The sequence below is a fragment of the Eublepharis macularius genome, chromosome 2, assembly GCF_028583425.1.
Source record: "Eublepharis macularius isolate TG4126 chromosome 2, MPM_Emac_v1.0, whole genome shotgun sequence".
Lineage (NCBI taxonomy): Eukaryota > Metazoa > Chordata > Lepidosauria > Squamata > Eublepharidae > Eublepharis > Eublepharis macularius.
The window spans coordinates 14,075,607-14,101,538 of record NC_072791.1 but is presented as its reverse complement, the minus strand read 5'-3'; the positions used below and the strand labels follow the sequence as shown (position 1 = coordinate 14,101,538).

At 44.4% G+C, this 25,932-nt stretch overlaps 1 protein-coding gene across 1 annotated transcript in view; it reads right to left on the bottom strand.

The window, feature by feature from the left end:
* Nucleotides 1-25,932, bottom strand: part of SYT16 (synaptotagmin 16) — a 71,876-nt gene that overhangs the window by 32,182 nt on the left and 13,762 nt on the right. The window contains exon 2 of the mRNA XM_054971907.1: nucleotides 20,394-20,986. Within this exon, the coding sequence (XP_054827882.1) occupies nucleotides 20,394-20,904 (511 nt within the window). The 5' untranslated portion in view covers nucleotides 20,905-20,986. The remainder of the gene's footprint in view (nucleotides 1-20,393; nucleotides 20,987-25,932) is intronic.

Sequence of the window (25,932 nt, the reverse complement as noted above, 5' to 3'; positions counted from 1 at the left end):
TACATCTTTTCCACACTGTGACACTGAGAGATCTCTGTCTTTTGGTGCTACACCTCTGAAGATGCCAGCCACAGCTGCTGGCGAAACGTCAGGAACTACAATGCCAAGACCACGGCAAGACTGCCCGGAAAACCCCCAACAACCATCAATAATAACATACTTTGCCCGTCTGACTGAGCCCGTCTGATGGGGAGGGTGGTTTAGAAATGTGATATAATAAATAAATAAATAATAAACCACTATGAGTGGGTGTAAAGTCATCCTGAAGGGTGGTATATAAATCGAATGTTGTTGTTATTGTTGTTGTTGTTTTGCTGTCCATAAACAGGATTTTTTGCTTGCTAGGGAATGGGGGGGATGTGGGAAATCACACCCAACAGGTGGAAGTGCTAACCTTGAGGGTTAGGAGTACATATGTGCCTGTCTGAAATATCTAATTCACTATACATTTGGTTTGTCAAAGTGTTAGCATATATTTCCAAAGTAATCCTGGGTAATTTGTGTGTCTATATTATTTTCAGTGGTTTTGTAATGAGTAGGTGTTGATTCCTCTCCTTCCCTCCCACACAACAGGTAGCCTGGAAACATATAGAGCTGTCTGTCGTCGCTACTTGGGCAATGCTCTCCTTTCAGAATGCAAATCTGCATATACATTATTCAGAATTCCTAAGTACCAGTACAAAATTGTAAGAAGGCAAAGTCAAAGGCCTTTTCAAGAAATTTCTCCTAGGACAACTTTGCTTTCTGGCGGCCTTTCTAACGGAGGGAGAGATAGCCAATGGTTTAGATGGCTGTAAAAGGGAATTAAACAACTTCATAAAGAACATTCCAGCAACAGTTGTTAGTCACAATGGCTTGGACTCAGCGATGCTCAAGAGGAAACATTAAACGGACCTAGCACAGTTCCACTGGTGCAAGATGTTATGCACCACCTAGCCTTTCCTCCCTGTATACTATAGTGACCAGTTGCAGAAGATCTTGCCTAAGTGAAAATGCAACGGGAGATACAATAAGTTTGCCTTCACGTAAGTGGCTACTGTGGTCTTTTTCTTGCATGTCCACCTGTGCAAGAGCTGTAGCCCAAGTGGAAATTTTGCACTGGATCCAACCCACTGACTCAATGGAACCTCTATGTTCAGAGGGATTAACTCTCTGAATGCTGGAGCCGGGAGGTAACTAGTTGGGGTGTCTATCCACAGAAGATCCAACTAGCTAGGGTTGCCATCATTTTTGCCATGAGTGAACTTGACAGACAAAATTACCACACTCGACGGCTGCAAAATATGGCAAGTCAATCCTGAGATTTGATTATTTGCTCGGAAAACAACTCAAACTACTTGCAAGTCATTTTACAGCTGCACAGTAGCTGTGTTACTTGGTAGCTGTAGTAGTGCCTTATTTTGAACATTCACAGTACATTTCTGTTGTGCTACTTGTGCAGTCAATATTTGCCATATTGTTGTGCTTGCACAGTTATCAATTGTCTGTGTGCATTTAAACAACCAATCATTCCAAAGATAATGTTTTTTTAAAATGTTGTAACTGTTGATGTGACAATCACCAAACAAGCTGTGGGAATTGGGGCAGTATAGGTCAGGCAATTTTTAAAAGTGATGAACAAGGTGAGAAACTACCATTCCCATGGTCCTTTGCTAAACCATGCATGTGTGAAAATCCTGCTGAACCACTCATATTGGTGGCTGCAGGCATACAAAAGCCATTGACTGATGACGATGAAAGGTAGGACCTATTTTTAAAATAATTCATTGTTCAAGACATCCATGATACATCAGGCTGCAGGAGGCAATGTGCATGCACAAAAACAATCATACTTTTGTGTGTGAGAGAAAGTGTGTGTGTGTGTGTGTGCGCGCGCGCGCGCGCGCGCGCGCGTGTGTGTGTGCATGTGCTGTGCTCGGCAACATCTGATGAGTGGTTCAGAGAGACCTCAATATAACTGTTGGTAACGTGGTGGAGTAGCAATTGTCACACAATCCAAACTTAGAGGTCAAGCATTCCTACAACTAACCAAACTAATTCCAAGCCGGAAGGCACTTTTTAATCTCAAAAGGGGAAAGGATGGTAAACATTGTCAAATCAATTCATCTCATTGCCCACCGCTGCTGGAAGCAGCAGTGGGAGAAAAATTAAAAAGAAAAAAAAGTCTTCATCTACTTACAGGAAGTTCTTTCCATAGAGTTACGGCAGTTCCTAGATATACCTGGAAATAACAAAGAGTAGCTCCAGGAAACACTCTATGGTAAGTCTTACCCTAGCTTTGGTGCAGCTCTAGGAATCACCACAACTCTATGATAAGGACTTCCTATCAGTAGATGAAAGCCAGTTTGGTGTAGTGGTTAAGAGCAGCCGGACTCTAATCTGGAGATCTGGGTTTGATTCCCCACTCCTCCAGTTGAAGCCAGCTGGTTGATGTTGGGTCAATCATAGCTCTCAGAGCTCTCTCAGCCCCGCCTACCTCACAGGGTGATTGTCATGAGGATAATAATAACACACTTTATAAACAACTCTGAGTGTGGCATTATGATGCCCTGAAATGCAGTGTATAAATCAAATGTTGTTGTTATTATTATTACCATTAATTTTTCTCCCGAGATGCTGCCCTCCCCAAATCCTCCCACCATTTGCCACAGTTTATGACGCCTGGATGAAGCCAATGCTTATGAGATGCTTTCAACACCCAGAAAGCAGTACCTCGCAACCCTAATTCACCTCCAGCTTCTTAGGGAATATTTTGCAAGCATTTCTCTGGGTCAATCCGGAGCAGTCAGGTTACAGTCCTAGGAGTAGCAACTGTTTCTGCTCACCAAAGCCCTTAATCACATGAATACATGAAGCTGCCTTATATTGAATCACATTGGTCCATCTATGTCAGTTGTCCCATATACATAAAAACGTGGGTCATGAAACAAAAATGCCTATATTATTCCTGGAATGACGTTAACAAACTAGGTCATGATAATGAGTTCACAGCCCGAGCCAGTACCCCACAAACCTAGAGAGCTACAAATATTTGTTTGAGCATTTATACTCTGCTTCTCTCCCATTTCTGGGGATTCCATAAGGTTGCCAACTCTTGGCTGGGAAATTCATGGAAATTTGGGGGTAGAGCCTGGGGAGGGCAGAGTTTGAATAAACGCTCAAGGGAAGCCATTTTCTCCAAGGGAACTGATCAGCTGAGATCAGCTGAGATCAGCTCCTAGATCTCCAGGCCGCACCTGGAGGCTGGCAACCCTAGGGTCCAAAGTGGTTTACATAATAAATGCAAAAATAGAATTTAAACACACAAACTATGCTTGCACGTCTTGGGCTGTTGCTGGTTTCACCACTCCAGCTCACACAGCAGTGACAAGCTAAGAGCCAAATCATCAGGAGCCCTTTTGCAAAAAGAAGTTTCTCATCTCTCTCCCCAGCGAGAACGGTCTCTTGCTCTACCCAGGTTGCAATGGAAGAGGGAATGGAATGGAATGGAATGGAATGGAATGGAATGGAAGAGGGAAGTGATGCTCAGCCCAAATCTCACAGCGTAGGCAAAGATGTTTCTCTCCCACCATGCTTTGCGTGTGGCACTATCAAAAAAAGATCACAACCCCTTAGATTCTTATGAGGCAAAGCAACACCAGGTTTCTTTTTAGGGGAAAATGTGACTGTTGTCTGTGTTACTGATAGTTAATCACGGGTGGAAGGAAAATATTTTTTATTAAAAAAATAATTAATAAAGGAGATAAAACCTTAGGCGATAAGTATTGGGATGGCGAATGATTAGTGGTTAAAAACCATTCTTTGGAGTAATTGGTATACAAATCATTAACTAGCTCTGATGTTTTCGAAAGAGTTTCAAGGAAATCTTCAAATGTCGCCATGTTAATGTCTGCTGGCGGATCTCGCTCGGGCGCATTTGTGTTTCAAACAACAACAACACAGTGTCAAGCGGAGAGGCTAGAAGTTTTCTTTATTCATACAATTATAAAATACAGGGAACCGGGGGCAGAAGCTCAGATGCTAATCTAAACTATTCAAGGAGAAGTTGCCTTTTATTCTACCTCGTTCCTTATGCAACTATTATCTCCTTGGTTGCAAATGCCAAACGCTAGCAGCCCGTTGTCAAAACACTTCTTTTATTTACCGGCTGGCTTGCTGAGAACATGTACCACTTGAGCTGCAGGCGGACTCCAGAGGCACAGCCAGATGTAACCCTTTCCATGTGTCACCTGTAACTCAGGACAGAGGGCCAGCTCTGCCCAGGAGGGCCACTAGAGTGGAGGCCATTAATCTTCTGCTGTAGAAGCGGGGCGGGAGGAGAGAAACTTTTACTAAGATGTGGAGGAGGAATGATTCTGCCACTTGGGAAGAAGGAATGTAGAAACTGAACATCCCACTGTAAGGTAATGAGTGGGGCAGCTAAGGGGTGAAGAGAAGAGAGGGAAGGAAGGGCTGTGAGCAAGCCAACCCTGCTCCCCGCAAAAGCTGGCTTATGACATGGCAGGAAGAGGGCAGGAAAGGAAAGAAGCTGAGTGGATAGCAGGTGGCACATGCTGATAAAATGAAGAGAGCCAGTTTTGTGTAGTGGTTAGAGCAGCAGGACACTAATCTGGAGACGCAGATTTGATGCCCCACTCCTCCACTTGAAGCCAGTTGGGTGACCCTGGGTCAGGCACAGCTCTCTCAGAGCTCTCTCAACCCCACCCATCTCACAGAGTGTCTGTTTGTGGGAATGATAATAACATACTTTGTAAACTGCTCTGTGAGTGTTAAGTTGTCCTGAAGGGCGGTGTATAAATTGAATGTTGTTGTTGGTAGCCATGTTGGTCAGTAGTAGGAGAGCAAGATTTGGGTCCAGTAGCCCCCAATGCCCTCTCCTCATCCTCTTCCCTTCCCCACCCTTCCCCTGGTTTGGGGTCAGGAAGCAACTTTGATACTATCGATGTATTGTCGAAGGCTTTCACGGCCGGAAAACTATGCAACTATCACGGCCGGAAAACTATGCAAGACTGAAGCACAGCCACCTAGACTATATGGACTCCCCAAAATACATAAGGATTCAGTCCCACTCCGACCCATTGTGAGTGCCATTGGTTCACCGACATATGAATTAGCTAGACATCTGGCAGATCTCCTGCAGGACCACATCGGGAAAACCTCATCTTACATCAAAGATTCAGCAGATTTCATCAACAAAATCAGTTCTCTGAAACTCAATCCACAAGACATACTTGTCAGTTTTGATGTTGTATCCCTGTTTACCAAGGTTCCAGTAAAAGACACTATTGCACTTATTAATCAGATTTTCCCAGAGGATGTAACAGCCTTATTCCACCATTGCCTGACAACCAGTTACTTCCAATGGGACAACGAATTCTATGAACAGATGGATGGGGTGGCCATGGGGAGTCCACTCAGCCCAGTTATAGCAAACTTCTACATGGAACATTTTGAAAAAACAGCTCTAGAATCAGCACCCCACAAACCTAGTGTATGGTTCCGGTTTGTGGATGATACATTTATCATTTGGAGCCATGGGGAGGAAGAATTGATGGGGTTTTTGAATCATCTCAACAACATCCACCTGAACATACAATTCACCATGGAGAAAGAAATCGAGGGAAAACTCCCATTCCTGGATACCTGGGTCATCCGCAAAGCAAACTTTCAGTTAGGTCACAAGGTCTACAGGAAACCAACTCACACTGATCGTTACCTACACAAAAACTCCAATCACCATCCCCGACAGAAAAGAGGCATAATGAAAACCTTAGTGGATCGTGCAAGACGGATATGTGAGCCGCACTTTCTCAATGAGGAAATTAATCATCTAAACCACGCACTTCAGGCAAATGGCTACTCCAGAAATGAAATCCGAAGAGCAATCAAACCCAGGATGAATCAAACAACCAAAGAAAAACAGTCTCCCACAGGAAAAGTGTTTTTGCCATATATCAAAGGAATTACTGATCAGATGGGAAAGCTTATGAAAAAGCATAACCTTCAAGCAGTATTCAGACCCACCCGAAAAATACAACAGATGCTACGATCAGCAAAAGACAGTAGAGACCCCCTAACCTCTGCAGGAGTATACCGTATACCCTGCAGCTGTGGACAAGTTTACATCGGGACCACAAAGCATAGCATCCAGACAAGAATAAAAGAACATGAAAGACACTGCAGACTTGGACAACCTGAAAAATCAGCAGTGGCTGAACATAGCCTAACTCAAACAGGGCACAGTATCTTATTCCAGGACACCAAAATACTGGACAACACTTCCAACTACTTTGTCAGACTGCACAGGGAAGCCATTGAAATTCACAAGCATAAGCAAAACTTCAACAGGAAAGAAGAAACCTTAAGAATGAACCGAGCATGGTTGCCAGTTCTGAAAAACACCAGGCTAACAAAACACTCTACACCCGACAATAGTCCTGCAGAGAAGATTAGCACATCAAGTACCAATCCATATGCAAAAGAACCTCCTCAGGATACAGTGAAGCCTCCCGCCATTAGCATTCCACACCCTGGGAAACTCTTACAGGATGACTCAGCTCAACCCCACCCCTCCTGAGTAGATACAAATAACCTACATCTTTTCCACACTGTGACACTGAGAGATCTCTGTCTTTTGGTGCTACACCTCTGAAGATGCCAGCCACAGCTGCTGGCGAAACGTCAGGAACTACAATGCCAAGACCACGGCAATACAGCCCGGAAAACCCACAACAACCACCTTTGATACTATCCTTTCCCTCCTCCCCTCTTCCTCCTATAAGGGTAAGACCATAGGACTATTTTCACAAGAGATGGTTCGGCTGATTTTGTGTGTGTGCACATGCATTTCCTGAATATGCAATTTGAATGCAAAACACACACAGTGGTTAGAATTCAGTTTTATTGTTCGTTCTATCCATCCATCCATCACTGCTCATACGGCTATCGCTTTAAGCAGAAATTAAAATGGGAAAAACTTTACTTAATGTCAATTTTACTGTTAACGCAATGGCTTCTTTCTGTTTTCTTTGCTTAATCGGCATCCCAACTGACACATTCCAACAAAAAAACATTCCGACCACTAGCATTCATTTGTTGTGAGAAGTTGTGCAAGTTGTCCCCTGCATGCAGACTTACCGTCTAAAAATCTAAACAAATGCCCACAGTACACAATCCACTAAAAGCCACAGACTTCATTTATACCAACAGTTTGCTAAGGGCAGTGGCTCAGTGGTAGGACCTCTTTCTACTTGACATGAAGACGGTCCAAAGTTCGATCCCCATCATCCAGTTCGAAGGATCAGGTGGTAGGTGATCTTTTAAAAAATTATTTACATTATTTATAGTTCACTTTTCTTGCTAGGACTCAAGATGGATTACACAGAGTAAGTCAATACACTCAATAGGGTGACGTATCCAATGAACAGTGCACCTAGCTATGGGTTGGAGAAATCTGGACTCAACCAGAAATCTGAAAACAGAGCTGAAGCAAAAACAAAGATATTAACACATGTTAAATGATGCAAAAATTACATCATAGGGTCCTACTTTACAGCAACATGCAGCCTGAGCTATAAACAGTAATACAGACTACAGTCCTAAACCTTTACCCAAGTTGTTTCTAAATGATTCTGTACAGTACAATTTGTGCAGAGAAGCCCTCTTGAATAATTCAGTTTTGCATAGTTTGCAAAAAGCCAGGAGAAGGGGAGCCTTTCCTGACTGCTTTAGGTAGACTATTCCATAAAATGGGAGCCACAATGGAGAAAGCCCATGTCTGGGGTGGTTGTTGATTTTGCCCATTCGCAGGCTGGCACTTGCAGATGAGCAAAGCTGTCGTGGTTGAGCACCGAGGGACAGATGGTCCTGCAGATATGAGAAATGAAGGCCAAGAAGGGCTTTGGATACAATAGCCAAAACCTTAAACTATACCTTGTAACTGGCATGTCTGCATAATGGGAGTGATACGTATGTTCTGTCTAGTTCCCAATAATATCCAAGCCATGCTGTTCTGAATCAACTGCAATCTCCATGTTGCTTTTGAGGGGACGCACATGTAAAGGTGATGTGAAAGAGTTCCTGAGAACCCAGAGAGCTGCTGCCAGTCTGAGTAGACAATACCCACCTTAATGGACCAAGAGTCTGATTCAGTACAAGGCAGATCTGGTCTGGATTAGAGATGGGTGCAAACCGGAAAAAAAAGAACCATGCTGTTTGTGGTTCGTCAAATTTCACGAACCACAAACTATGAACTTTCACGAACCTGCCCCTGGTTTGTGAACTGGTTCGTTTGGTTCGTGAAAACGTCACATCCAGGTCAGAAAACCATCACTTCTGGGCCAGCAGAAGGTCACTTCCGGGTCAGCAGAAGGTCTGCAGGAAGTCCATCCCGTTGCCTAAGAAACTGATTGATTGGCACCAGGGTGTCTGTAGTCACAAACCAAAAAACGAACCAAACGAACCAGCCTAAAGTTCGTGGTGGTTCATCAGAAATGGGATCTCACAAACTGGCCTGGTTCGTGCTTAATTTTGGTTCGTATTTCGGTTCGTGCCCATCTCTAGTCCGGATTGCAAAGCTCAATGTTTTAAGAATGCTTCAAAAACAGATCTGCACACTGCAGCTAACACAAGGAGCACTCCTCATACAATCCAGGTCTTGTTTGCTTGCTAGTGTGCATGGACCCCAACAACACATGCTACTTGGATTTAGGGTTACCAACCTCCATGTAAAGTCTGGAGATCTCCCAGGATTAAAATTTATCTCCAGATTACAGAGATCAGTTGCCCTGGAGAAAACGGCTGCTTTGGAGACTGGCTTCTAAGGAATTATATCCCATTGATATCCCTCCCCTCCCCAAATCCCAGGCTCCACCCCCAAATCTTAAGGAATTTCCCCACCTGGAGTCGGCAACCCTACTAGCCAGATCCTGCCCTGTGGCAATTGCTAGAAACCATTTCCAATTGGGAAAACAGTGTGTTTTGGAGCTCAGAAAACTTTGCAAAAACTAGCAGGCAGTGACTAGTCCCATGCCTGAAATTCAAAGACTGCCATTATTTCCAAGGGCTTCTGATTATTTATGCTCAGGCAGGCATGCAAAGCATTAACAGCTAATCTGTAGGCAGCTTAGGAAGCCTCATGAATGAAAAATAGAATTATTAACTATGCTTTAGAGAAATGATCCAATCGAATTCTGGAATTGTTAGGAACTTCAACTACAAATATAGCTTTTTAGAGAATGGCTGTGGCGGGTTCTTCACTCTAGGTGCAAGCCTGAGATCCTGAGTTGTCTTGCACAGACCACTAAGTTAAGTATTTGCTTAACCACTAGTCCCGAGGGTCAGGTGGACTGCTCACTTTCTATTTTTTAAAAATCAACAAATACATATCACAATTAATCCTTCAACTTATTACACCCTCCCCAGCCCCCGGAAAGCATTTTAAGTAACAGTTGCAATGCTAGTCTGAGGACCAGGGAAGGGGGGTTAGCAACCTCACAGGCAGTAGCCAATCCGTACTAACCCTGGCTGATTTTTTTTTCATATTTTCTTTCAATTGTGTGTTTCTTACACCTTTGAGAGATCTGTGGATACAGCCAATGGTAGTTTACAATGTTTTTCTTGTTTTTATGTCTTCTCTGCTAGCTGCAACTTTGGTTGTGGCTAAATTTCCAGCAATCTGGCCTCAATAGACCAGGCTAACCTGATCTTGGCAAATTTCAGAAGCTAAGGATAGAAGGCCACCAAGGAAGTCCATGGCTGCTACACAGAGGCGGGTGATGGTAAACCATCTCTGAATGTCTCTTGCCTTGAAAACCCTACAGGGTTGCCTTAAGTCAGCTGTGACTTAACAGGGAAAAAAAAGATTTTAAATTTAATTTAATTTAATTTATTGTATTTACATTCCGCCCTCCCCGCTTTCACAGTCTCAGCCACTGGCAGCAGTGGCTTTTACGCAAAGATGGAAAGAGGGTGGTATTTGTATTGGTTCTACCTAAGTCCACTGGGTCATCAGATTGTTAAATAAAGGATACTGGTTGCCTTTTCTCTATTCAAATGAAAACTCAAAGCTCACCTTAAGAGAGGGGCTATACACTCAGGTAAAAGCCTGAGTATGCTTCCAAAATCTCCTACTGCTATTTATGTTTCTCTCTTTTCAACCATTGAAATTTTCTCTCCCTGTGAATCTCCATCTTAAGACATTAGTCTTCTTGTTGCCATTTTTAAGAGGGGAAAACACGCACACACAGTAAAGTCTGTGCTGGAATAACACCATAAGGGCTCTTTGCGCCTTCGTCATCAGCCGCTGCTAAAATGAAGAGTATCTATTTTCTTCCCGTACTTTACGATTAGCAAGAGGGTCCTGTGAGCCGCCAGAATCGCTTCTATGGCAACAAAAAGCATTCAAGTGTAGCTCCTGTTTTGTGCCAATTTATCGTTAAAAGCTTCCTTTGTATTGGGGGGGCGGTGGAAGATGGTGCATTAAGAATAAATAAAGTCAAGAAACAGCTCTCTCGAAAGAATGAGAGGGGCTGTGTTTTTACTGAGCTGCGGAGGGAGGGGGAATCAGACCCAACTGTTCAAAATTCTCAAATAAACACCTTCTCCTCAACCTTCTTTTACCCACCAGCCAGCCTGCCTGCTTGCCCATCTGCTCATTTCATTATATGTCTAACCCCAAAATGACAAGATCAGAGGGAATGAGCTTCAAGCCTCTCCTCCCCGCTTCGATCATTTCCATTTAGATATGAAACAGCCAGAGTGCTCTGCCAGCCCTCGGCTCCCGAGCTTTTCATTTGCTTTATGTCAAGGGGAAGATCTGAAGAACTACCAGGAGAAAAACTGAGTGGGAGTGATAGAGAAGGCACAAGATAGCCTGATCACTACAGTAGCGCAACGAATCCTCCTGAATACAAGGGCCAATGCATACTACAAACCAGTTTTATAACCCTCTCCTTCCCAGCAGACCTGGGGAACGCTAACTCTATGAAGCAGGACTCTAATCCCTAACAGAGGGCTTTCAGTACCCTTACCCAAACTACAACTCTCAGTCCCCAAATAATATGGTTTGACTAAATAAAAGAAGCCACATCCACCAGTGTGCAAGATCTGAACAAGTCTGTTAATGATAGGACGTTCTGGAGGTCTTTTGTTCATAGGCATGCCAAAAGTTGGAAGTGACTTGACGGCACATAACACACACACACGTGCCCAAACAACAACTCCCAGGGCTCTCTGGGAAAGATTGTGTGATAGTTAGCCCCTGATGGTCACCTGTCTTTTCATTTATGTGACAGCACAGCTTGGACTGCCACTGGTTTTAGTTGTGGTGCAGCCCTGATATGATGGCAGGAAGGAGAAGAAGGGGGAAACCGAGGGGAAAGACTTCTGAAGTAAAAGAGTCTCTGGGCCAAGCTACAAGTGACAAATGACACTTGAACGGCAAGTGTATTTCTCCCTGTTCGCTTGCCCTCCACTTGCACTCCACTTGCCGTTGAAGTGTCATTCGTCACTTGTAGCTTGGCCCTCTGTCTGGACTGAATGAGGTCCTATTACCTCTGCACTCTGAGCCAAGCTACAAGTGAGCCAAGCTACAAATGACACTTGAACGGCAAGTGAACAGACTCATGTGTATCCTCCCTGTTCACTTGCGCTCCATTTGTGCTCTACTTGATCACGTAGTGACGAATGACACTTGAACGACAAGTGAACAGACTGAGGGCCTAGCTACACATGACAAATGACACTTGAACGGCAAGTGTATTTCTCCCTGTTCACTTGCCCTCCACTCAATCCACTTGCCGTTCAAGTGTCATTCGTCATGTGTAGTTTGGCCCTCATGTGTATTCCTCCCTGTTCACTTGCCCTCCACTTGCGCTCCACTTGCCGTTCAAGTGTAATTCGTCATTTGTAGCTTAGCCCTCTGTCTGGACTGAATGAGGTCCTATTACCTCTGCACTCTGAGCCAAGCTACAAGTGAGCCAAGCTACAAATGACACTTGAACGGCAAGTGAACAGACTCATGTGTATTCCTCCCTGTTCACTTGCGCTCCACTTGTGCTCTACTTGATCACGTAGTGACGAATGACACTTGAACGACAAGTAAACAGACTCACATGCATTCCTCCCTGTTCACTTGCACTCTACTTGCACTCTGCTTGATCACGCGAGTCTGTTCACTTGCCGTTCAAGTGTCATTCGTCGCTTGTAGCTTGGCCCTCTGGCATCTCTTTTTCTTCTGTTTAAACCCCAGCTGCCACAATAGTAATAAAAGGGGGGGAACATGAGCTTCGCGAGGTGATTATAAACCCCTTTCCTACAGATATTCTGACTTACAGACAGTACCCCGTTGGAACCGAACAACCCAAGATTTATGTTCAGGAAGTTGTAAAAACAGTTAAAGATATAGTGTGAAACAAATAATAAGCACAGCTGTACAACTGGCTCACAACTTTGTTCCCAAGAAGTTATGTTTCCCTACTGGGAGTTACCTTGTTGAACCGAAGCCTAAGTTAACAGAACTCGGGTGCCGAGGGGGAAATTATTGCCTTTTTTCCAAACAGGGCTCTTCAGCAGTCAAGGTTGATTTGTGACCTCTTTAACACAGCTGAGAGGCTGTTATGCTTCTACCCAAGTACTAGGCCACTCTCTTAAATTTTCAAAGAACCTGACCTCAGAACCGCTACCAGGAACGTTGGGTTTGGGATGGGCCCTTCACAAGGTGCTTGTTTAATTCCTTAAAGCAAGGTTCCTAACCTGCCCTGACCCCCAAATCCTGACCAAAAAGCCCAAAATAAAAAGGCTGACTACAGCTTAGATGCTTATCCAGATGTGCAATCTCCCAGATCAAAGGAAAATATATTAACTCTCCTTCTTCCCAACCAGGAAAGTTCCAGGGGCTCTAATTGGCTGGCCAGTCTCGGGGGTTTGCATGAGGTTAAAACCCCCAGAATTGATTCAGATACCGGCAGAATTTGGGAGTTGGTTGCCACAGTTGCCAACTCCTGATTGGCAAATTCTTGGAGATTTGGGAGTAGATCCTGGGAGAGTGGGGCTTAAGGAGGCGAGGGACCTCAGCAGAGTATAATTCCACAGATTCCCCCTTCCAAATAAGCCATTTTCTCCATGAGAACTGAAATCTGTCATCTGGAGATCAGTTGAGGTTCCAGGAGATCTCCAGGCCCCACCTGGAGGTTGGCAAGCCTATCTCTGGGAGGCTCCATAACTATTACAGTGGTATAAAACCAGTGCTTTTTTTCTGGGAAAAGAGGTGGTGGAACTCAGTGGTGGAACTCAGGACCACACAATGACGTCACTTTGGGTCAGCTGGAACAAGGGAGGAGTTTTTTAAAGTTTAAATTGCCCTTGGTGAAAATGGTCACATGGCCAGTGGCCCCGCCCCCTGATCTCCAGACAGAGGAGAGTTTAGATTGCCCTCCGCAGCTCAGCACAGAGGGCAATCTAAACTCCCCTCTGTCTGGAGATCAGGGGGCGCGGCCACCGGCCATATGACCATTTTCAAGAGGTGCCGTAACTCCATTCTACTGTGTTCCAGCTGAAAAAAAAGCCCTGTATAAAACTAAGACAACTTTGGGTCATATCCAGTGGTAGCTTTGCACTAATAGTAGTGGGAGGGATTTTTGCGGAATATCTTTTTCCACTGCAGATTCATTCCTCTTCCTGTTTGGGGCGGTGGGAGGCTTCCCGCATTTTGTTGAGCCCCTTGTGCTGCAGCAAGATGGGAGAAGCAAAAAAAGCCTCTTTCTCCTGATGCAAATCTCTTCCATTGTCTGTTTAATAGGGCCAGGGAGCCTGCTTACATGGTCTGACTAAAACCATTGGCTTACCTGCCACAGCTAAGAGTTAAACTGTAAATTTTGGCCATCACGCCTGAAACAATCCTAGACTGTGCCACTTCAGAAAGTTGGTGGAAGATCTCATCCAAGAAGACTATCCACAAAATGTTGGATCTAGTTCTAACATCACAGTTGCCACTATAGGATGCAACCAGGGAAACCGGCACCCAAGCTAAAGAATTGCACATTCAGCATCACTCTGCCCTAGCACTCTTTAATTTGCACATCTTAAATGCAAATCATGCAGGCCATGACCTGGATGGCCCAGGGCAGCCCATTCTCATCAGCTGTCAGAGGCTAAGCAGGGTTGGCCCTCGTTAGTACTTGGCTGGGAGATCACCAAGGTAGTCCATGGTTGCTAAGCAGAGCCAGGCAATGGCAAACCGCCTCCATTCTTCCTTTTGTCTCAAAAACCCTTTCGGGTTTTCATAAATCAGCTGTGACTTGACAGTCCTTTCCACCATCCGCAAATCACAAAGGTCAAAGTCAGGGTGGTTTTCTCGACCCTCCTGTTCCATTTCCACCTCCAACATATATCTCTGTCTACTAATAACATAACATAAACCTTTGATCAAATGTCAGTGGTGGGAATCATAAACAAAATGATGAAATCTCATCCGCACATTGAAGGCTAGCATGAGAGTCACAGGCAAGAAGACCACACCTTGTTAGAAGGGGCCGCAACAAATACATTCATGGCAGGTGCCACAAGTCTCTTTTATTATTAGGTCGTTTCTACGGTGTCTCTCTCTCCAAAGGAGTTCAAAGTGACATACAGACATTTTCAAAATAATCTATTTAAACAATATAATTTAAATAAACAAAGAAAACAAACACATCCTGAGCAGATTTTTAATCCACTGGGCAGTTTATTTTGGACTTTCGGTCACGAGATACACACTAAGGGCCAAGAGCCCTTTGTTTCTTGCCCATCTACTTGCACCTTTGGCCATACCCAGGCTTAAGTACCTGCTTCTTTCTTTCTTTCATCCCCCTGATCTTAGACTAAGGTCTTGAATAATAAAACTGAACTTAAATAAAACCCGTATCTAAAAACACCTCCTTTTGGCACTTCTCTGCCGCCTCTAGAAATCGAGCAAAAAAATAAGTACTTTTGGGATCAGAATCCTCTAAGACAGGTGTGGCCAAACCTGCTTAATAAGCGACATAGAATAAACCACATAGGCACATAGAATAAGCCACATAGGATAAACGTCAGATGTTTGAGAGCCGCAAGACATGATGCATTGAAGTGACTTCAGAGGAAGAGGCGAGTTTGGGGGAGTGTATTAAAAGTGGCGCCACAGGAAGGGGAGGGGTTTGGGTGCAGTATGCTGGAAGTGACATAATCGGAAGGGGTGGAGCTTGGGAAGAGCCATCACCTGACCTTTGACAAAAGTGATATCACATCCTTGATAGGCTTAACCCCCAAAGTCCCCCAAGTATTTTCTGAGTTGGACCTGGCAACCCCAACATTTTTATTGAAAATATGAAAGACATGGAAAGAAAAAAGGGAGGGAGGGAAAGACATGGAAAGAAAGAAGGAAAGAAGGGAAGGCATAATAATAATAATAACATTCGATGTATTGTCGAAGGCTTTCACAGCCGGAGAACGACGGTTGTTGTGGATTTTCCGGCCTGTATAACAACAACCAATAATAACATTCAATTTATATACCACCCTTCAGGACAACTTAATGCCCACTCAGAGTGGTTTACAAAGTATGCCATTATTATCTACACAACAAAACACCCTGTGAGGTGGGTGGGTCTGATAGAGCTCCAGAGAGCTGTGACTAGCTCAAGGTCACCCAGCTGGATTCAAGTGGAGGAGTGGGGAATCAAACCTGGCTCTCCAGATTAGAGTCCCACACTCTTAACCACTACACCAAACTGGCTCTCCTTGACAGCAGGGAAATAAACTAAAATAAAATAAACTGTACAGCCACAGCAATACTCAGAGACGTCCGGAAGCCACACAATACATCTAGAAGAGCTGCATGAGGCTCCCAAGCCACAGTTTGGCCACCCCTGCTCTAAGAAGAATTGAACCTACTTAAGTACATGCAAGGAAATGACAAAAAAACCCTAAAGTCAGCCCAGATGGTACAAAGCTGCAGCTTCCAGCCTCCTCCTAGCTTCCTTGACTTCCAGAAATACCTCTGGCCACATCCAGGCTTAAGTACCTACAAGCAGAGGAAAAAACAAACCTAACGATACTCAGCTGCTGCTAGCAAGGTAACAGGATCCTTCCAATTTCCTCCCCTGGCTGCCAGCATCCTCTGTTGTTTTAGACATCACAAATGAGCACGACATCCCCATTAGAATTCACCTTTAAACATTGGTTGAAGCTAGCCAAGAGCACACAAGCGGGTCCCATGTGCTTCGAAGGCTTAGAGTCTGAATAGGTAGAACTTGAGAAGTTCAGGCTTCTCAAGGCTTCAGCTTGATAGAAGAAGATAGAATCCTTCGGCAAAGCTGATTGGAACAATGTAGAAGCGAACAGAGAGGCCAAAGGACATTGATGAAAATCTTGTGCGCTGTGAAGCGTTCAGGAAAGCTGTGAGAATAATTGAAAGGCAGTATTTATGCTTTTTAGAAGGGTTGGATGAATATCACTCATTCTGCTCCGTGGTGGTTTGATATTTTTTTGGGGATGGAGAATTCCATCTTGCATCTTTCAGATGATCCACTGAATATTTCCATGAAATTCCTATCCACGAATGTGTGCCCAATATTCCTTTTGAATTTTTAGGCAGATTTGATATACGATTCAATCTAGACTTCCATGATGATGATATGTGTCCACCATCCTCAAAAATATCCTGGGTCACAGAAAAGGGAAGGCGGGGGAGTGTCCACATGCATTTCAACTTTTGCAACATGCACAACTCAGATTAGAACTCTACAATGTGGGCAGAATTCCTACCAGGAAGGAATCTAGAAGCATCCCAAATTTTTAAGACCATCGTTACATGAAAGGGTTTGTCTGCTTGTACTGTAGAGTTCTGTATAATTTGCATTAAAGCTACAAGCCTGGAAGGCATGCCTGCTGAATAGCTCGGTCAAACTCAAAAGTGTGCTTTTTCTGTCACTGTCCGATGCACTTCCAATGCAAAATTTTGCCTTGTCCACTCTGTTTCCCTCACCGGGAGAAGGCAGATCTGGCCCCACTCTTTGATTGTAAGGCAAGTCCATCATCGTCCATTTCACCATTGCATGAAAATGTGGAGAGGTGGTCCTTCCTGGGACCGTTCCATAATGTACAGATGGAGAGTTCATGTGGCTTCAAAAGAGCATGCCACAAGGAACAACTGAATGCTGTGAAGTTTCTGTTGCTGTGAAACAACACCACTGATTCACAGATCTGCTGTACTTCCATAAGAGATAGAACAGTGAAATGTGGCACGTGCATACAGAGTGCAAGATGCTGCAATAGAGAAAACAGGCCCATTTTCATGCTCATTTTAGAAATGAGCTGGGAGTGATGTTGATCGTAATATTTATTTATTTTGTTAAACTTCTATTCCGTCCTCCCGACAAACAGGCTCAGGACGGATCACATCATTTAAGACACAATACACAATTAAGTATAATTTCCATAAAACACAGAAAAACATTTATAAAATCATCCAGTGTGATACAAAGTTATAATAAATAATTCCCCCCGATGGCAGTAGTCACTGCTTAGCTAATTAAAAAATACACACAGGGTGGTGGACAGATCTGAAAGGGAGGCTTGTGTCATTCACCTCCTCCTCCTACGTGGTTGGTGGAGGCCTGGCCAAGCCTTGACCATATGCCTGGCAGAACATCTCCATCTTACAGGCCCGGTGGAAGGATAACAAATCCTGCCGGGCCCTGGTTTCAATAGACAGAGAGTTCCACCAGGTCGGAGCCAGGATCGAAAAGGCCCTGGCTCTGGGCGAGGCCAAGTGGGCCTCCCTGGGGCCAGGGACCACCAATAGCCTGCAGTACTCCAGTAAGAAGGAAAGACAACAGAACAAAAATAGGCAGACATGGGCACGAATAGCATTACGAACAAAAAAAACCCAATAAACAGCCTAATCTGCTGTTCTCGAACAAGCTGTTCGTGAGGCCCCATCCTAAATGAACAGATGGTCATTGCAAGCCTCGTTCGTTGCCTTCGGCAGCCATTAGGCAAGCCAGACAGTCTGGCACCTGTTGCAATCAATCCCCTTGGCAACCAGAGGCAGGGAGGAACTGAACTCTGTCTGAACTCCTTCTGGCTTTCCTTCTGGCTTTAACCCTTCAAAGTACTTCCAGCAGAGAGTCCCATCTTTGCCACTGTGAAGAGAAAATGACAGCCAACTGGGAGACCCGTGGATCATGCCTTTCTTGGGGTGCAATCTCTCTGAAACTTGGGGGTTCTTCAGAGGACAGTGAGGACTATGTCCCCTGCAAATTTGGTGGGTATTGGACATTGGGAAGGTCACTTTTGTGACCCCTCAAACTAGCTGCCTGCGGACACTGCTGTTTTTGCCAGGACAGGGCCCTTTAAACTATCAGGTGGCAGGCGGGCACCTGCCGCCTGCCAGCTAATAGTTTAAAGGGATCTTTAAAGGGCCAGGTAAGTGGGTTTGAGGGGAGGGGGGCTAAGTGGGGGGGTGGGGTGTGGGTTCTGGCCCCCACAAACAATGAACAACGAACATGTCCGGGAACAGTTCATGTTCATCCACATTCGTTGTTCATTGTTTGTGGATGGCACCGAACGACGAACAGGGTGTTCGGGGGTTTTTTTCCGTTCGTGCCCATGTCTAGAAATGGGTAGACGTTCCCCTTCTCTTAAACAGTCAAATGGGACGTCTTCATGACTTGCAGTTACAGAGCTGGTCCCACAACTAGAGCCATTATATCAGGAGCAAACAGAACAATCCACTTATGCCTGTCATGAATGGAAAGGTGTGGTAAAAACCTTTTCATAAACTTTAACAATCTTCACACTGAAGGAAGGCGGGGGGGGGGGGGCGGGAGTTTACAGGGGCAGCCAGGAATGTATGTAAGCTTGCAGAAAGAAGCAGTATTTCCTACTTTGATTCCATGATGGATAATCTCTTGACTAATGCACAGGGAGAATGTCTTATAGACATATTTGCATCAACACAGGAATAGAACGGCATTTCTTAATATAGTTAATCAAGCTCTCAGTTCACCTCTCCCCTCTGCAGTTTCTGGATCAACTAAACTTAATTAGCTGTAATGATATAAAACACATACCTGCTATAACAGATGCCAAGGCATAAACTAAACATAATCAGATATAAGACGTGGGCCGATGAACTGGAATCTTAGGAACTGTTAACCTATAGCTGCCTATTTTGTGCTCATCTGTCAACAATAAGTTGCGTGCCACGATCCACAGATGCAAGGGCTGTGGATCTTTTCCACATTCCCCTCCCCTCGATAGTCCCTTCTGTCTCTGGGAAAGTTTATTTCTGGGGGTCACAGGACCCACATCAAGTAATAGCCTCACTGGATGAGAGTCTCTCTACATGAAACATCTGACACGTGAAGAACATGTGTCGGGAGATGCAATGTAAGCCAGGAATGGTAGTTTTAAAAGACAGAGCTGGTGGCAGGGCAAAGGCTTTGCTATACACTGGAACTGTGTGAAGAGGCTGTGAAATGGCAGAAGGGAAACTTCAGCCTATTATAGCTTCTCCAGGTTCAAACCCAGCTCTTGACGGCAGCTCCAGCCCATTTCCATTCCTTGCTGCCCTCTAGTTGCGATCCCACACCGTTTTAGAATGGAGAGGTGAAATTGACAGAGCCTTTGAGGAGCGATCTCTGCAGGCTTTGTCTTTTTTAAACTATGCTTCCCAGCCAACATTGAGTGTCCCTACACTTTACAAACACACACCGAGGCGTCTCATGTAGAGAGATTCCAAGAAGCTGCAATGTGAAGGGGGAAAGTCATCCTCTTCTTTTGTCTTCTGCCAGTAGAGCTGAGCTGATGGAAGAGACAGGAAGGTCGGTTTTGTCTCCTTTGCCCTTGCCAGTTCAGAATCCTAATCCTATGCCACTATTAGTCCACACATGTTCCATCATCTCAAGAATAAACTTCTCTAGGGCTGGAAAGGACTGCTGGGTGGGGGAGGGGGGAAGGAAACATGAAGAAAACCTGTGACCATCACATAAACACATCCAGCACTGAGGACAAAAGCCATTTCCATAACAAATATAATTGAATAACCAAACTGATGGTTCTCATGGCCTTTGTAAATGATGTTTTTAGAATGAAAGCGAGCCAATGACGGGAGTGCCAAATTCAACAGACTCCATGGCTGCTAGAGTTTCAGCATATATCAAGAAATCTGTATTTGCCAAAAGCATGGGAAAAATTAAGCACATTATATAGATTTGCCTACTCAGGGATTCCACGGGGAAAGGTAACTACATGGTGAGCACAAGTGATGTATGGGACTCACCCTAAAACCATAGCAAAGTATGAATATGCTGCTGCCAAGGACATCAACTTACCTGCCATATTTGTATTTCCACTGCCCTTTTCTACCAGACATGACTTCTGATCATCCCAGTTGAGTGGCATGTTCTTTCTCTGCTTGGAATGAAGTTGCTCCTCTTCCTCTGGGATGGTGGGAAGAGTTTCCATGGGTTGGTGGCCCTTGTAACTTTGGTAGATTCCATGACAGGTCCAAGAATCCTCATCAAGATATTGTTCTGAGAATTTGAGGCCGCTCCTTTCTCCCTCTTGCCAACGGAGGTTAGAAGCACAGGAAGAGTTTAGTGAAGTAGGGTCACAACAACTGGATGCTGAAAAGTGGTCAGAGCTTTCACTGTCCTGGCTAATGGTGCTTTCATCTTCTGAACCTTCAGAGTAACGTTCGTAAGACCCTTCACTGTCTTCTAAGTCCTCATCTGTCTCATCATTGGAATGGTGCTCTAGTTTGGTTCCCAGATTGATCAAGGAAGAAGACAAGGAGTCACCGGCTTGTTGGACAGCCTCATACACCCGAGACATCCAAGAGGAAAGAGGCTGGAAGAAACTCTGGACATCCTGAGAAGCCATGTTTCAAAACACAAAGTAGTCTGGAGATCATGAACATCGTCAATTCATCTTTGTCAGCATGCCAGACTCTCAATTCTGCAAGCTACAGAAGAAGCATTACAAGATATTGCCATACAGCCCCCATCCCTTTAACCTCTCTTAATTACCAAAAATACCTAGTCGAGAGTGTGGGAGAAAGAAATTGAATGCATGCACCAGAAGAGAAAGGAGAGAATGCTTCCACCCATGTTTGCAGTAGAACCATGGAGTCACCCAAGCAAAAGCCAAGAAGCAATACCACCCCTAATTTTGTAAAAAGCTAAATAATAATTGCTGCGGCTCAGTCTTTCACAATCACTCAGAGTAGCTCAGTATGCAATAACTATTGTTGCTGTTGTTGTTACTGTTAGCAGTCAGACCCCTCCTCACTGCTAAGGGCAGTTTATAGATAGAATATTATAAGCATCCCTTCCTCATACATCGTAAGTCCAAGGCACTGCCTGGCCCAGAGTGGATGACAGTCATCTGGAGCCTGGAAAATTACCAGAGTGTGAGTCAAAGCAGCTGATTGATTGACGCCCCTCCATGCCCCGGAGAGAGATGCATAATTTAGGACAACGAGGATCCCAGGAAATTCCTGACTTATCTTGTCAATGCCTGATCTCTCTGCCCCAAACCCACCTATCCTAATTAAAGCTATTCAGCAAACCTGGTAGCTTTTCCCATCTGGTGCTTAAATGGTCATCAAGTATTTTTTCACCAGTAGTCCACCCCATATAGGACCCATCAAACCTCTCCCAACTTATGGTCCAACCTCCAGACAACCCATTAAGTTATTTGGTGGGGGGAGGGGCAAAGATTTCAGCTTGCCCTAGGGAGCATTTTGCCATATAACTGGATTCCCTAGCCACCAGTGAGTGTGTGTGTGTCTTGGGACCTGCCCTACATCCCCAAATCCATTTGGGCCTCTTCATTGTGAAACGCTGGTCATTCTGCTGCTGTCTTCATGGACCTCTGTCTTTCAGGCTGGTAACTATCACCCTCCCTGAAACTGCTTTCTCCCCATTTCCTCCCTGATTTTCTTAATTAGTCTTGTATGTATGCTGTGTGAAGTTTTTGTACGTTTGCCCTTTTTATTTCTCCTTTAATTAAAAAAAAAACCTTTCCGATTGAACTTCTGCCTGATTTATTAAAGAGTTCTCTCTAAGAGAATAATCCCCGTAAACATAGATGGAGAGAATCCTAATTACCCTCTCTTGCTTGTTTCCTTTAAAGCTAATTCCCCCAACTAATTAGGAGACTGCCTATTTGGGTAACACCACCAATAATGACAAGGATATTACAGTGTTAGAAAAAGACTCCCGAAGGCACAAAAAAGAGTCTGTAGTCATATTTACCTTCATGGAAATGAATTCCGTACATTAATGTGTGCACATGTGTGTGCAGGCACACACCCCTTTGTCACAGAAAGAAGTAGTTATCAAAAGGGCTCTTCACACATTATGTGTCTAGGTTTACACCCCATGTTTTCAAGGATGCCTATGCTTAAACAGAACTAATTTTGTTCACGATGATGAAGTCTAGAGTAGTTCGACGTTATAAATGTTATAAAATTCAATGTTATAAATGTTATAAAGTTTAAATTGGTACCCAAATGTGCTGCTAGCTCTACTACGACTGTGGGAGAGACTGTTTCTACTGAAACACCAAACTCTGTAGAATCCTACCTACTTTTCCAGTGGTAAAAAACAGGGAAGAAGAGATGCCTTCTAATCACTAAGAAGGCTACTCCAGGGATCGGATGAGCTATGTGAACAAAGGTTGTATGAGACTACAGTGAAGAATGGAATTGGGCAAGCTGGAAGGATGTAACCCACTTCTTTAGTACAAAATGTGTCTTCTATTTTCAAATTTTTATTTTTCCCAACATCTGTGATGGCAAAAACTATGCCGAACAGTACGATTTTAAATGATAAATTTTAAATGATAAAAGGATGCATTTTATGTTGTTAATTCAGTAAAATAAGTTCGGGATTGATAAATTAGAGTTGTACAGATATTTCAATTCTTCCCCAAATTTCTTTCCCCCACCCCTTCCACCAAAGCCCGGGGGGGGGGACACATGGACTTTAGTCCTATGCCTTCAAAATTGCTGGAAATTTTATTTTTCTAAGTGTCTATGCGTCAACGATCCTTTGGATGCGTGCCGTCATAAAATAGACGGAAATGGTAGACTTCCCCAACACAAAGATAATCTTCACAAAAGACTCAACTGTCTCAAGTAGTACTCCTTGGTTATATCTTGTCTTGACTCCTCCGCTGTGAAACATTCCAACCTTTCAAATATGCCTGTCTTGAAATCCAAAACTATTTCACCCAAAATAACCAATTCACAAATAATAGGGAATAAAATAAGGTTCTGCTATTCAACCTTCTCTAGCCTTTCTCTTTACTATTGTTCCCCAAGTCTTTTGAGCTTTACTAGCCAATTAAAAATAATGGCAACTATAAAATTACAGTTCTCCAGCAGAGAATAACATACACACACAAAAAGGAAGGAAACGGTATTGTTTAAGTCTGACATCAGTGGTTCCGTTAACCGCTAGAAGCTGTTCTAGAATCCAAAGTCGTCATACAGACAAACATAACATTCATCATTTTATACCACAGGTACTTCCAGATAGCACTTATACCACAGGTACTCCTTCCACAGATAGACATTGATGGGATAGGTAGCCTGGAGGTACCCTGAGGCAACAAGGCTCAGTGGGGTCCCACCTATGAGATAGCATCCCTTTGGACATGCCTTCTCTTGGGGCAGGTAACTCGGTTGTTCCTCTGCATGGGGACTGAGATAATGACTGCCAGTGAGGCAGAGAGATGACAGAACCTTGGGACCCCAACAACAAAAAATATTCTTGCCTTGCCTCTTCCAAATCAGAGACTCATACAGAGGCACAGCCCAGTCCTTCTGCAGATGGGTGTATTAGAGACATTTCCCCACTGGAGCCCAAGGAAATTCAGGGGCATAAGCAGTATTCATCCCAAACACCTGCCAGTTCAGCTCACACCCTTTTCGCCAACTGCAAGCAGAGACACGATTTTTCAATTATTGGTTGAACAGTTCATCAAGCTGTTTGTGGGAGTTCAGAAGGCTTTTCCACCGTATTCTTTAATAACCAGGCAGTACAGAGCAACTGGCTTTTCACGCATGCATGTTCTCACACAGCCCAACTGAAAGCAGAACTACAAGTGACAAAAGGCACAGGTTGGACACTTGTCAGCTTCCCTCAAGTTTTGATGGGAAATGTAGGCAGCTTGGTGGAATGTTGGACAAGTGACAGTTGAAAAGTCCATTGCACAGCAGTCAGAGAGCCAAGCTGCAAGACCAGGATGCCTACATTTCCCATCAAAACTTGAGGGAAGCTGACAACTGTCCAACCTGTGCCTTTTGTCACTTGTAGTTCTGCTCTGAGTACTAAGAATGGTTGTTGTGGATTTTCCGGGCTGTACAGCCGTGGTCTTGGCATTGTAGTTCCTGACGTTTCGCCAGCAGCTATGACTGGCATCTTCAGAGGCGTAGCACCAAAAGACAGAGATCTCTCAGTGTTACAGAGAGAGATCTGTCTTTTGATACTCACTGTGACACTGAGAGATCTCTGTCTTTTGGTGCTATGCCTCTGAAGATGCCAGTCACAGCTGCTGGCGAAACGTCAGGAACTACAATGCCAAGACCACGGCTGTACAGCCCGGAAAATCCACAACAACCAACGTTCTCCGGCCGTGAAAGCTTTCGACAATATATTGAGTACTAAGAACCCCACCCACTCATCCTTGCTGCGTAACTGTTCCATTCATCAGGCAATTGTGTGAACTATCAGATGACTCATCAATTCTATGTCAGTTATCCAACAATGCTGTGTTTCAATAAAATCCTACCCTTCGGTGTTCATCTAAGCAGACTCTTTAGTAACGCTAATGACCACTGATCATTTTGAATCGGCAGTGCCTTTGCACAGTTTTGGAAAAGCCCAGTCCAAAATGGTTCGGCTGGGGTCTGCAGCTGCTCAGCACAAACTGAACAGACCGAGCGGAGCGATCTTCTCACATTTGATTGCCACCTTCAGTAAGTTCGACAGCCGACATGTTGGTGGAGAAATTGGTGGCATCCCTAATAAGAAGGGCATCTCAAGCCTTCCATTTTTGCAGTTGGTTTCCCTCCAGAACCTTCTTCCATCACCGTAAGCATAAAACCACTCGGCCCATCCTCTTTAATATAAGCAGAGTATGTTTTCCTTTCCCCCATTCTACCGTCCCTCCTGAATTTCACCTTCCATGTCCTTCTACCATATCCATGTCCCCATTCCCTGGCTCTTCCATCTCCGGATCATGGCCAGTCAGCTGTACTATGAACTATTCATTCCCCAATGTATTCCCACCTGAATCAGGACTCCCTTCCATCCCTGTCTCTCCCACTGCTCCTTCTATTCCATCTCAGCAACCTCTCAACTCTCTCCTTCTTCTGGATTTACTCTGGATTTACTCTGTTTACTCTGATTTACTTCAGTTTACTCTGGACTACCCATGTGGGAAGAACCCAATTTGGACTCAAAGTAACTGTAACTGGGTATTTAGCTTAAAGTAACACAACTGGACACTAGAACTGTGCAAACATGAAGGATTTTCGATGTATTGTCGAAGGCTTTCACGGCCGGAGAACGATGGTTGTTGGGGGTTTTCCGGGCTGTATTGCCGTGGTCTTGGCATTGTAGTTCCTGACGTTTCGCCAGCAGCTGTGGCTGGCATCTTCAGAGGTGTAGCACCAAAAGACAGAGATCTCTCAGTGTCACAGTCTGTGACACTGAGAGATCTCTGTCTTTTGGTGCTACACCTCTGAAGATGCCAGCCACAGCTGCTGGCGAAACGTCAGGAACTACAATGCCAAGACCACGGCAATACAGCCCGGAAAACCCCCAACAACCATGAAGGATTTTATTGGACTGTCAAATGTACATTGCAGTGGTATTATTGCAATTGCTTGTCCTTTTT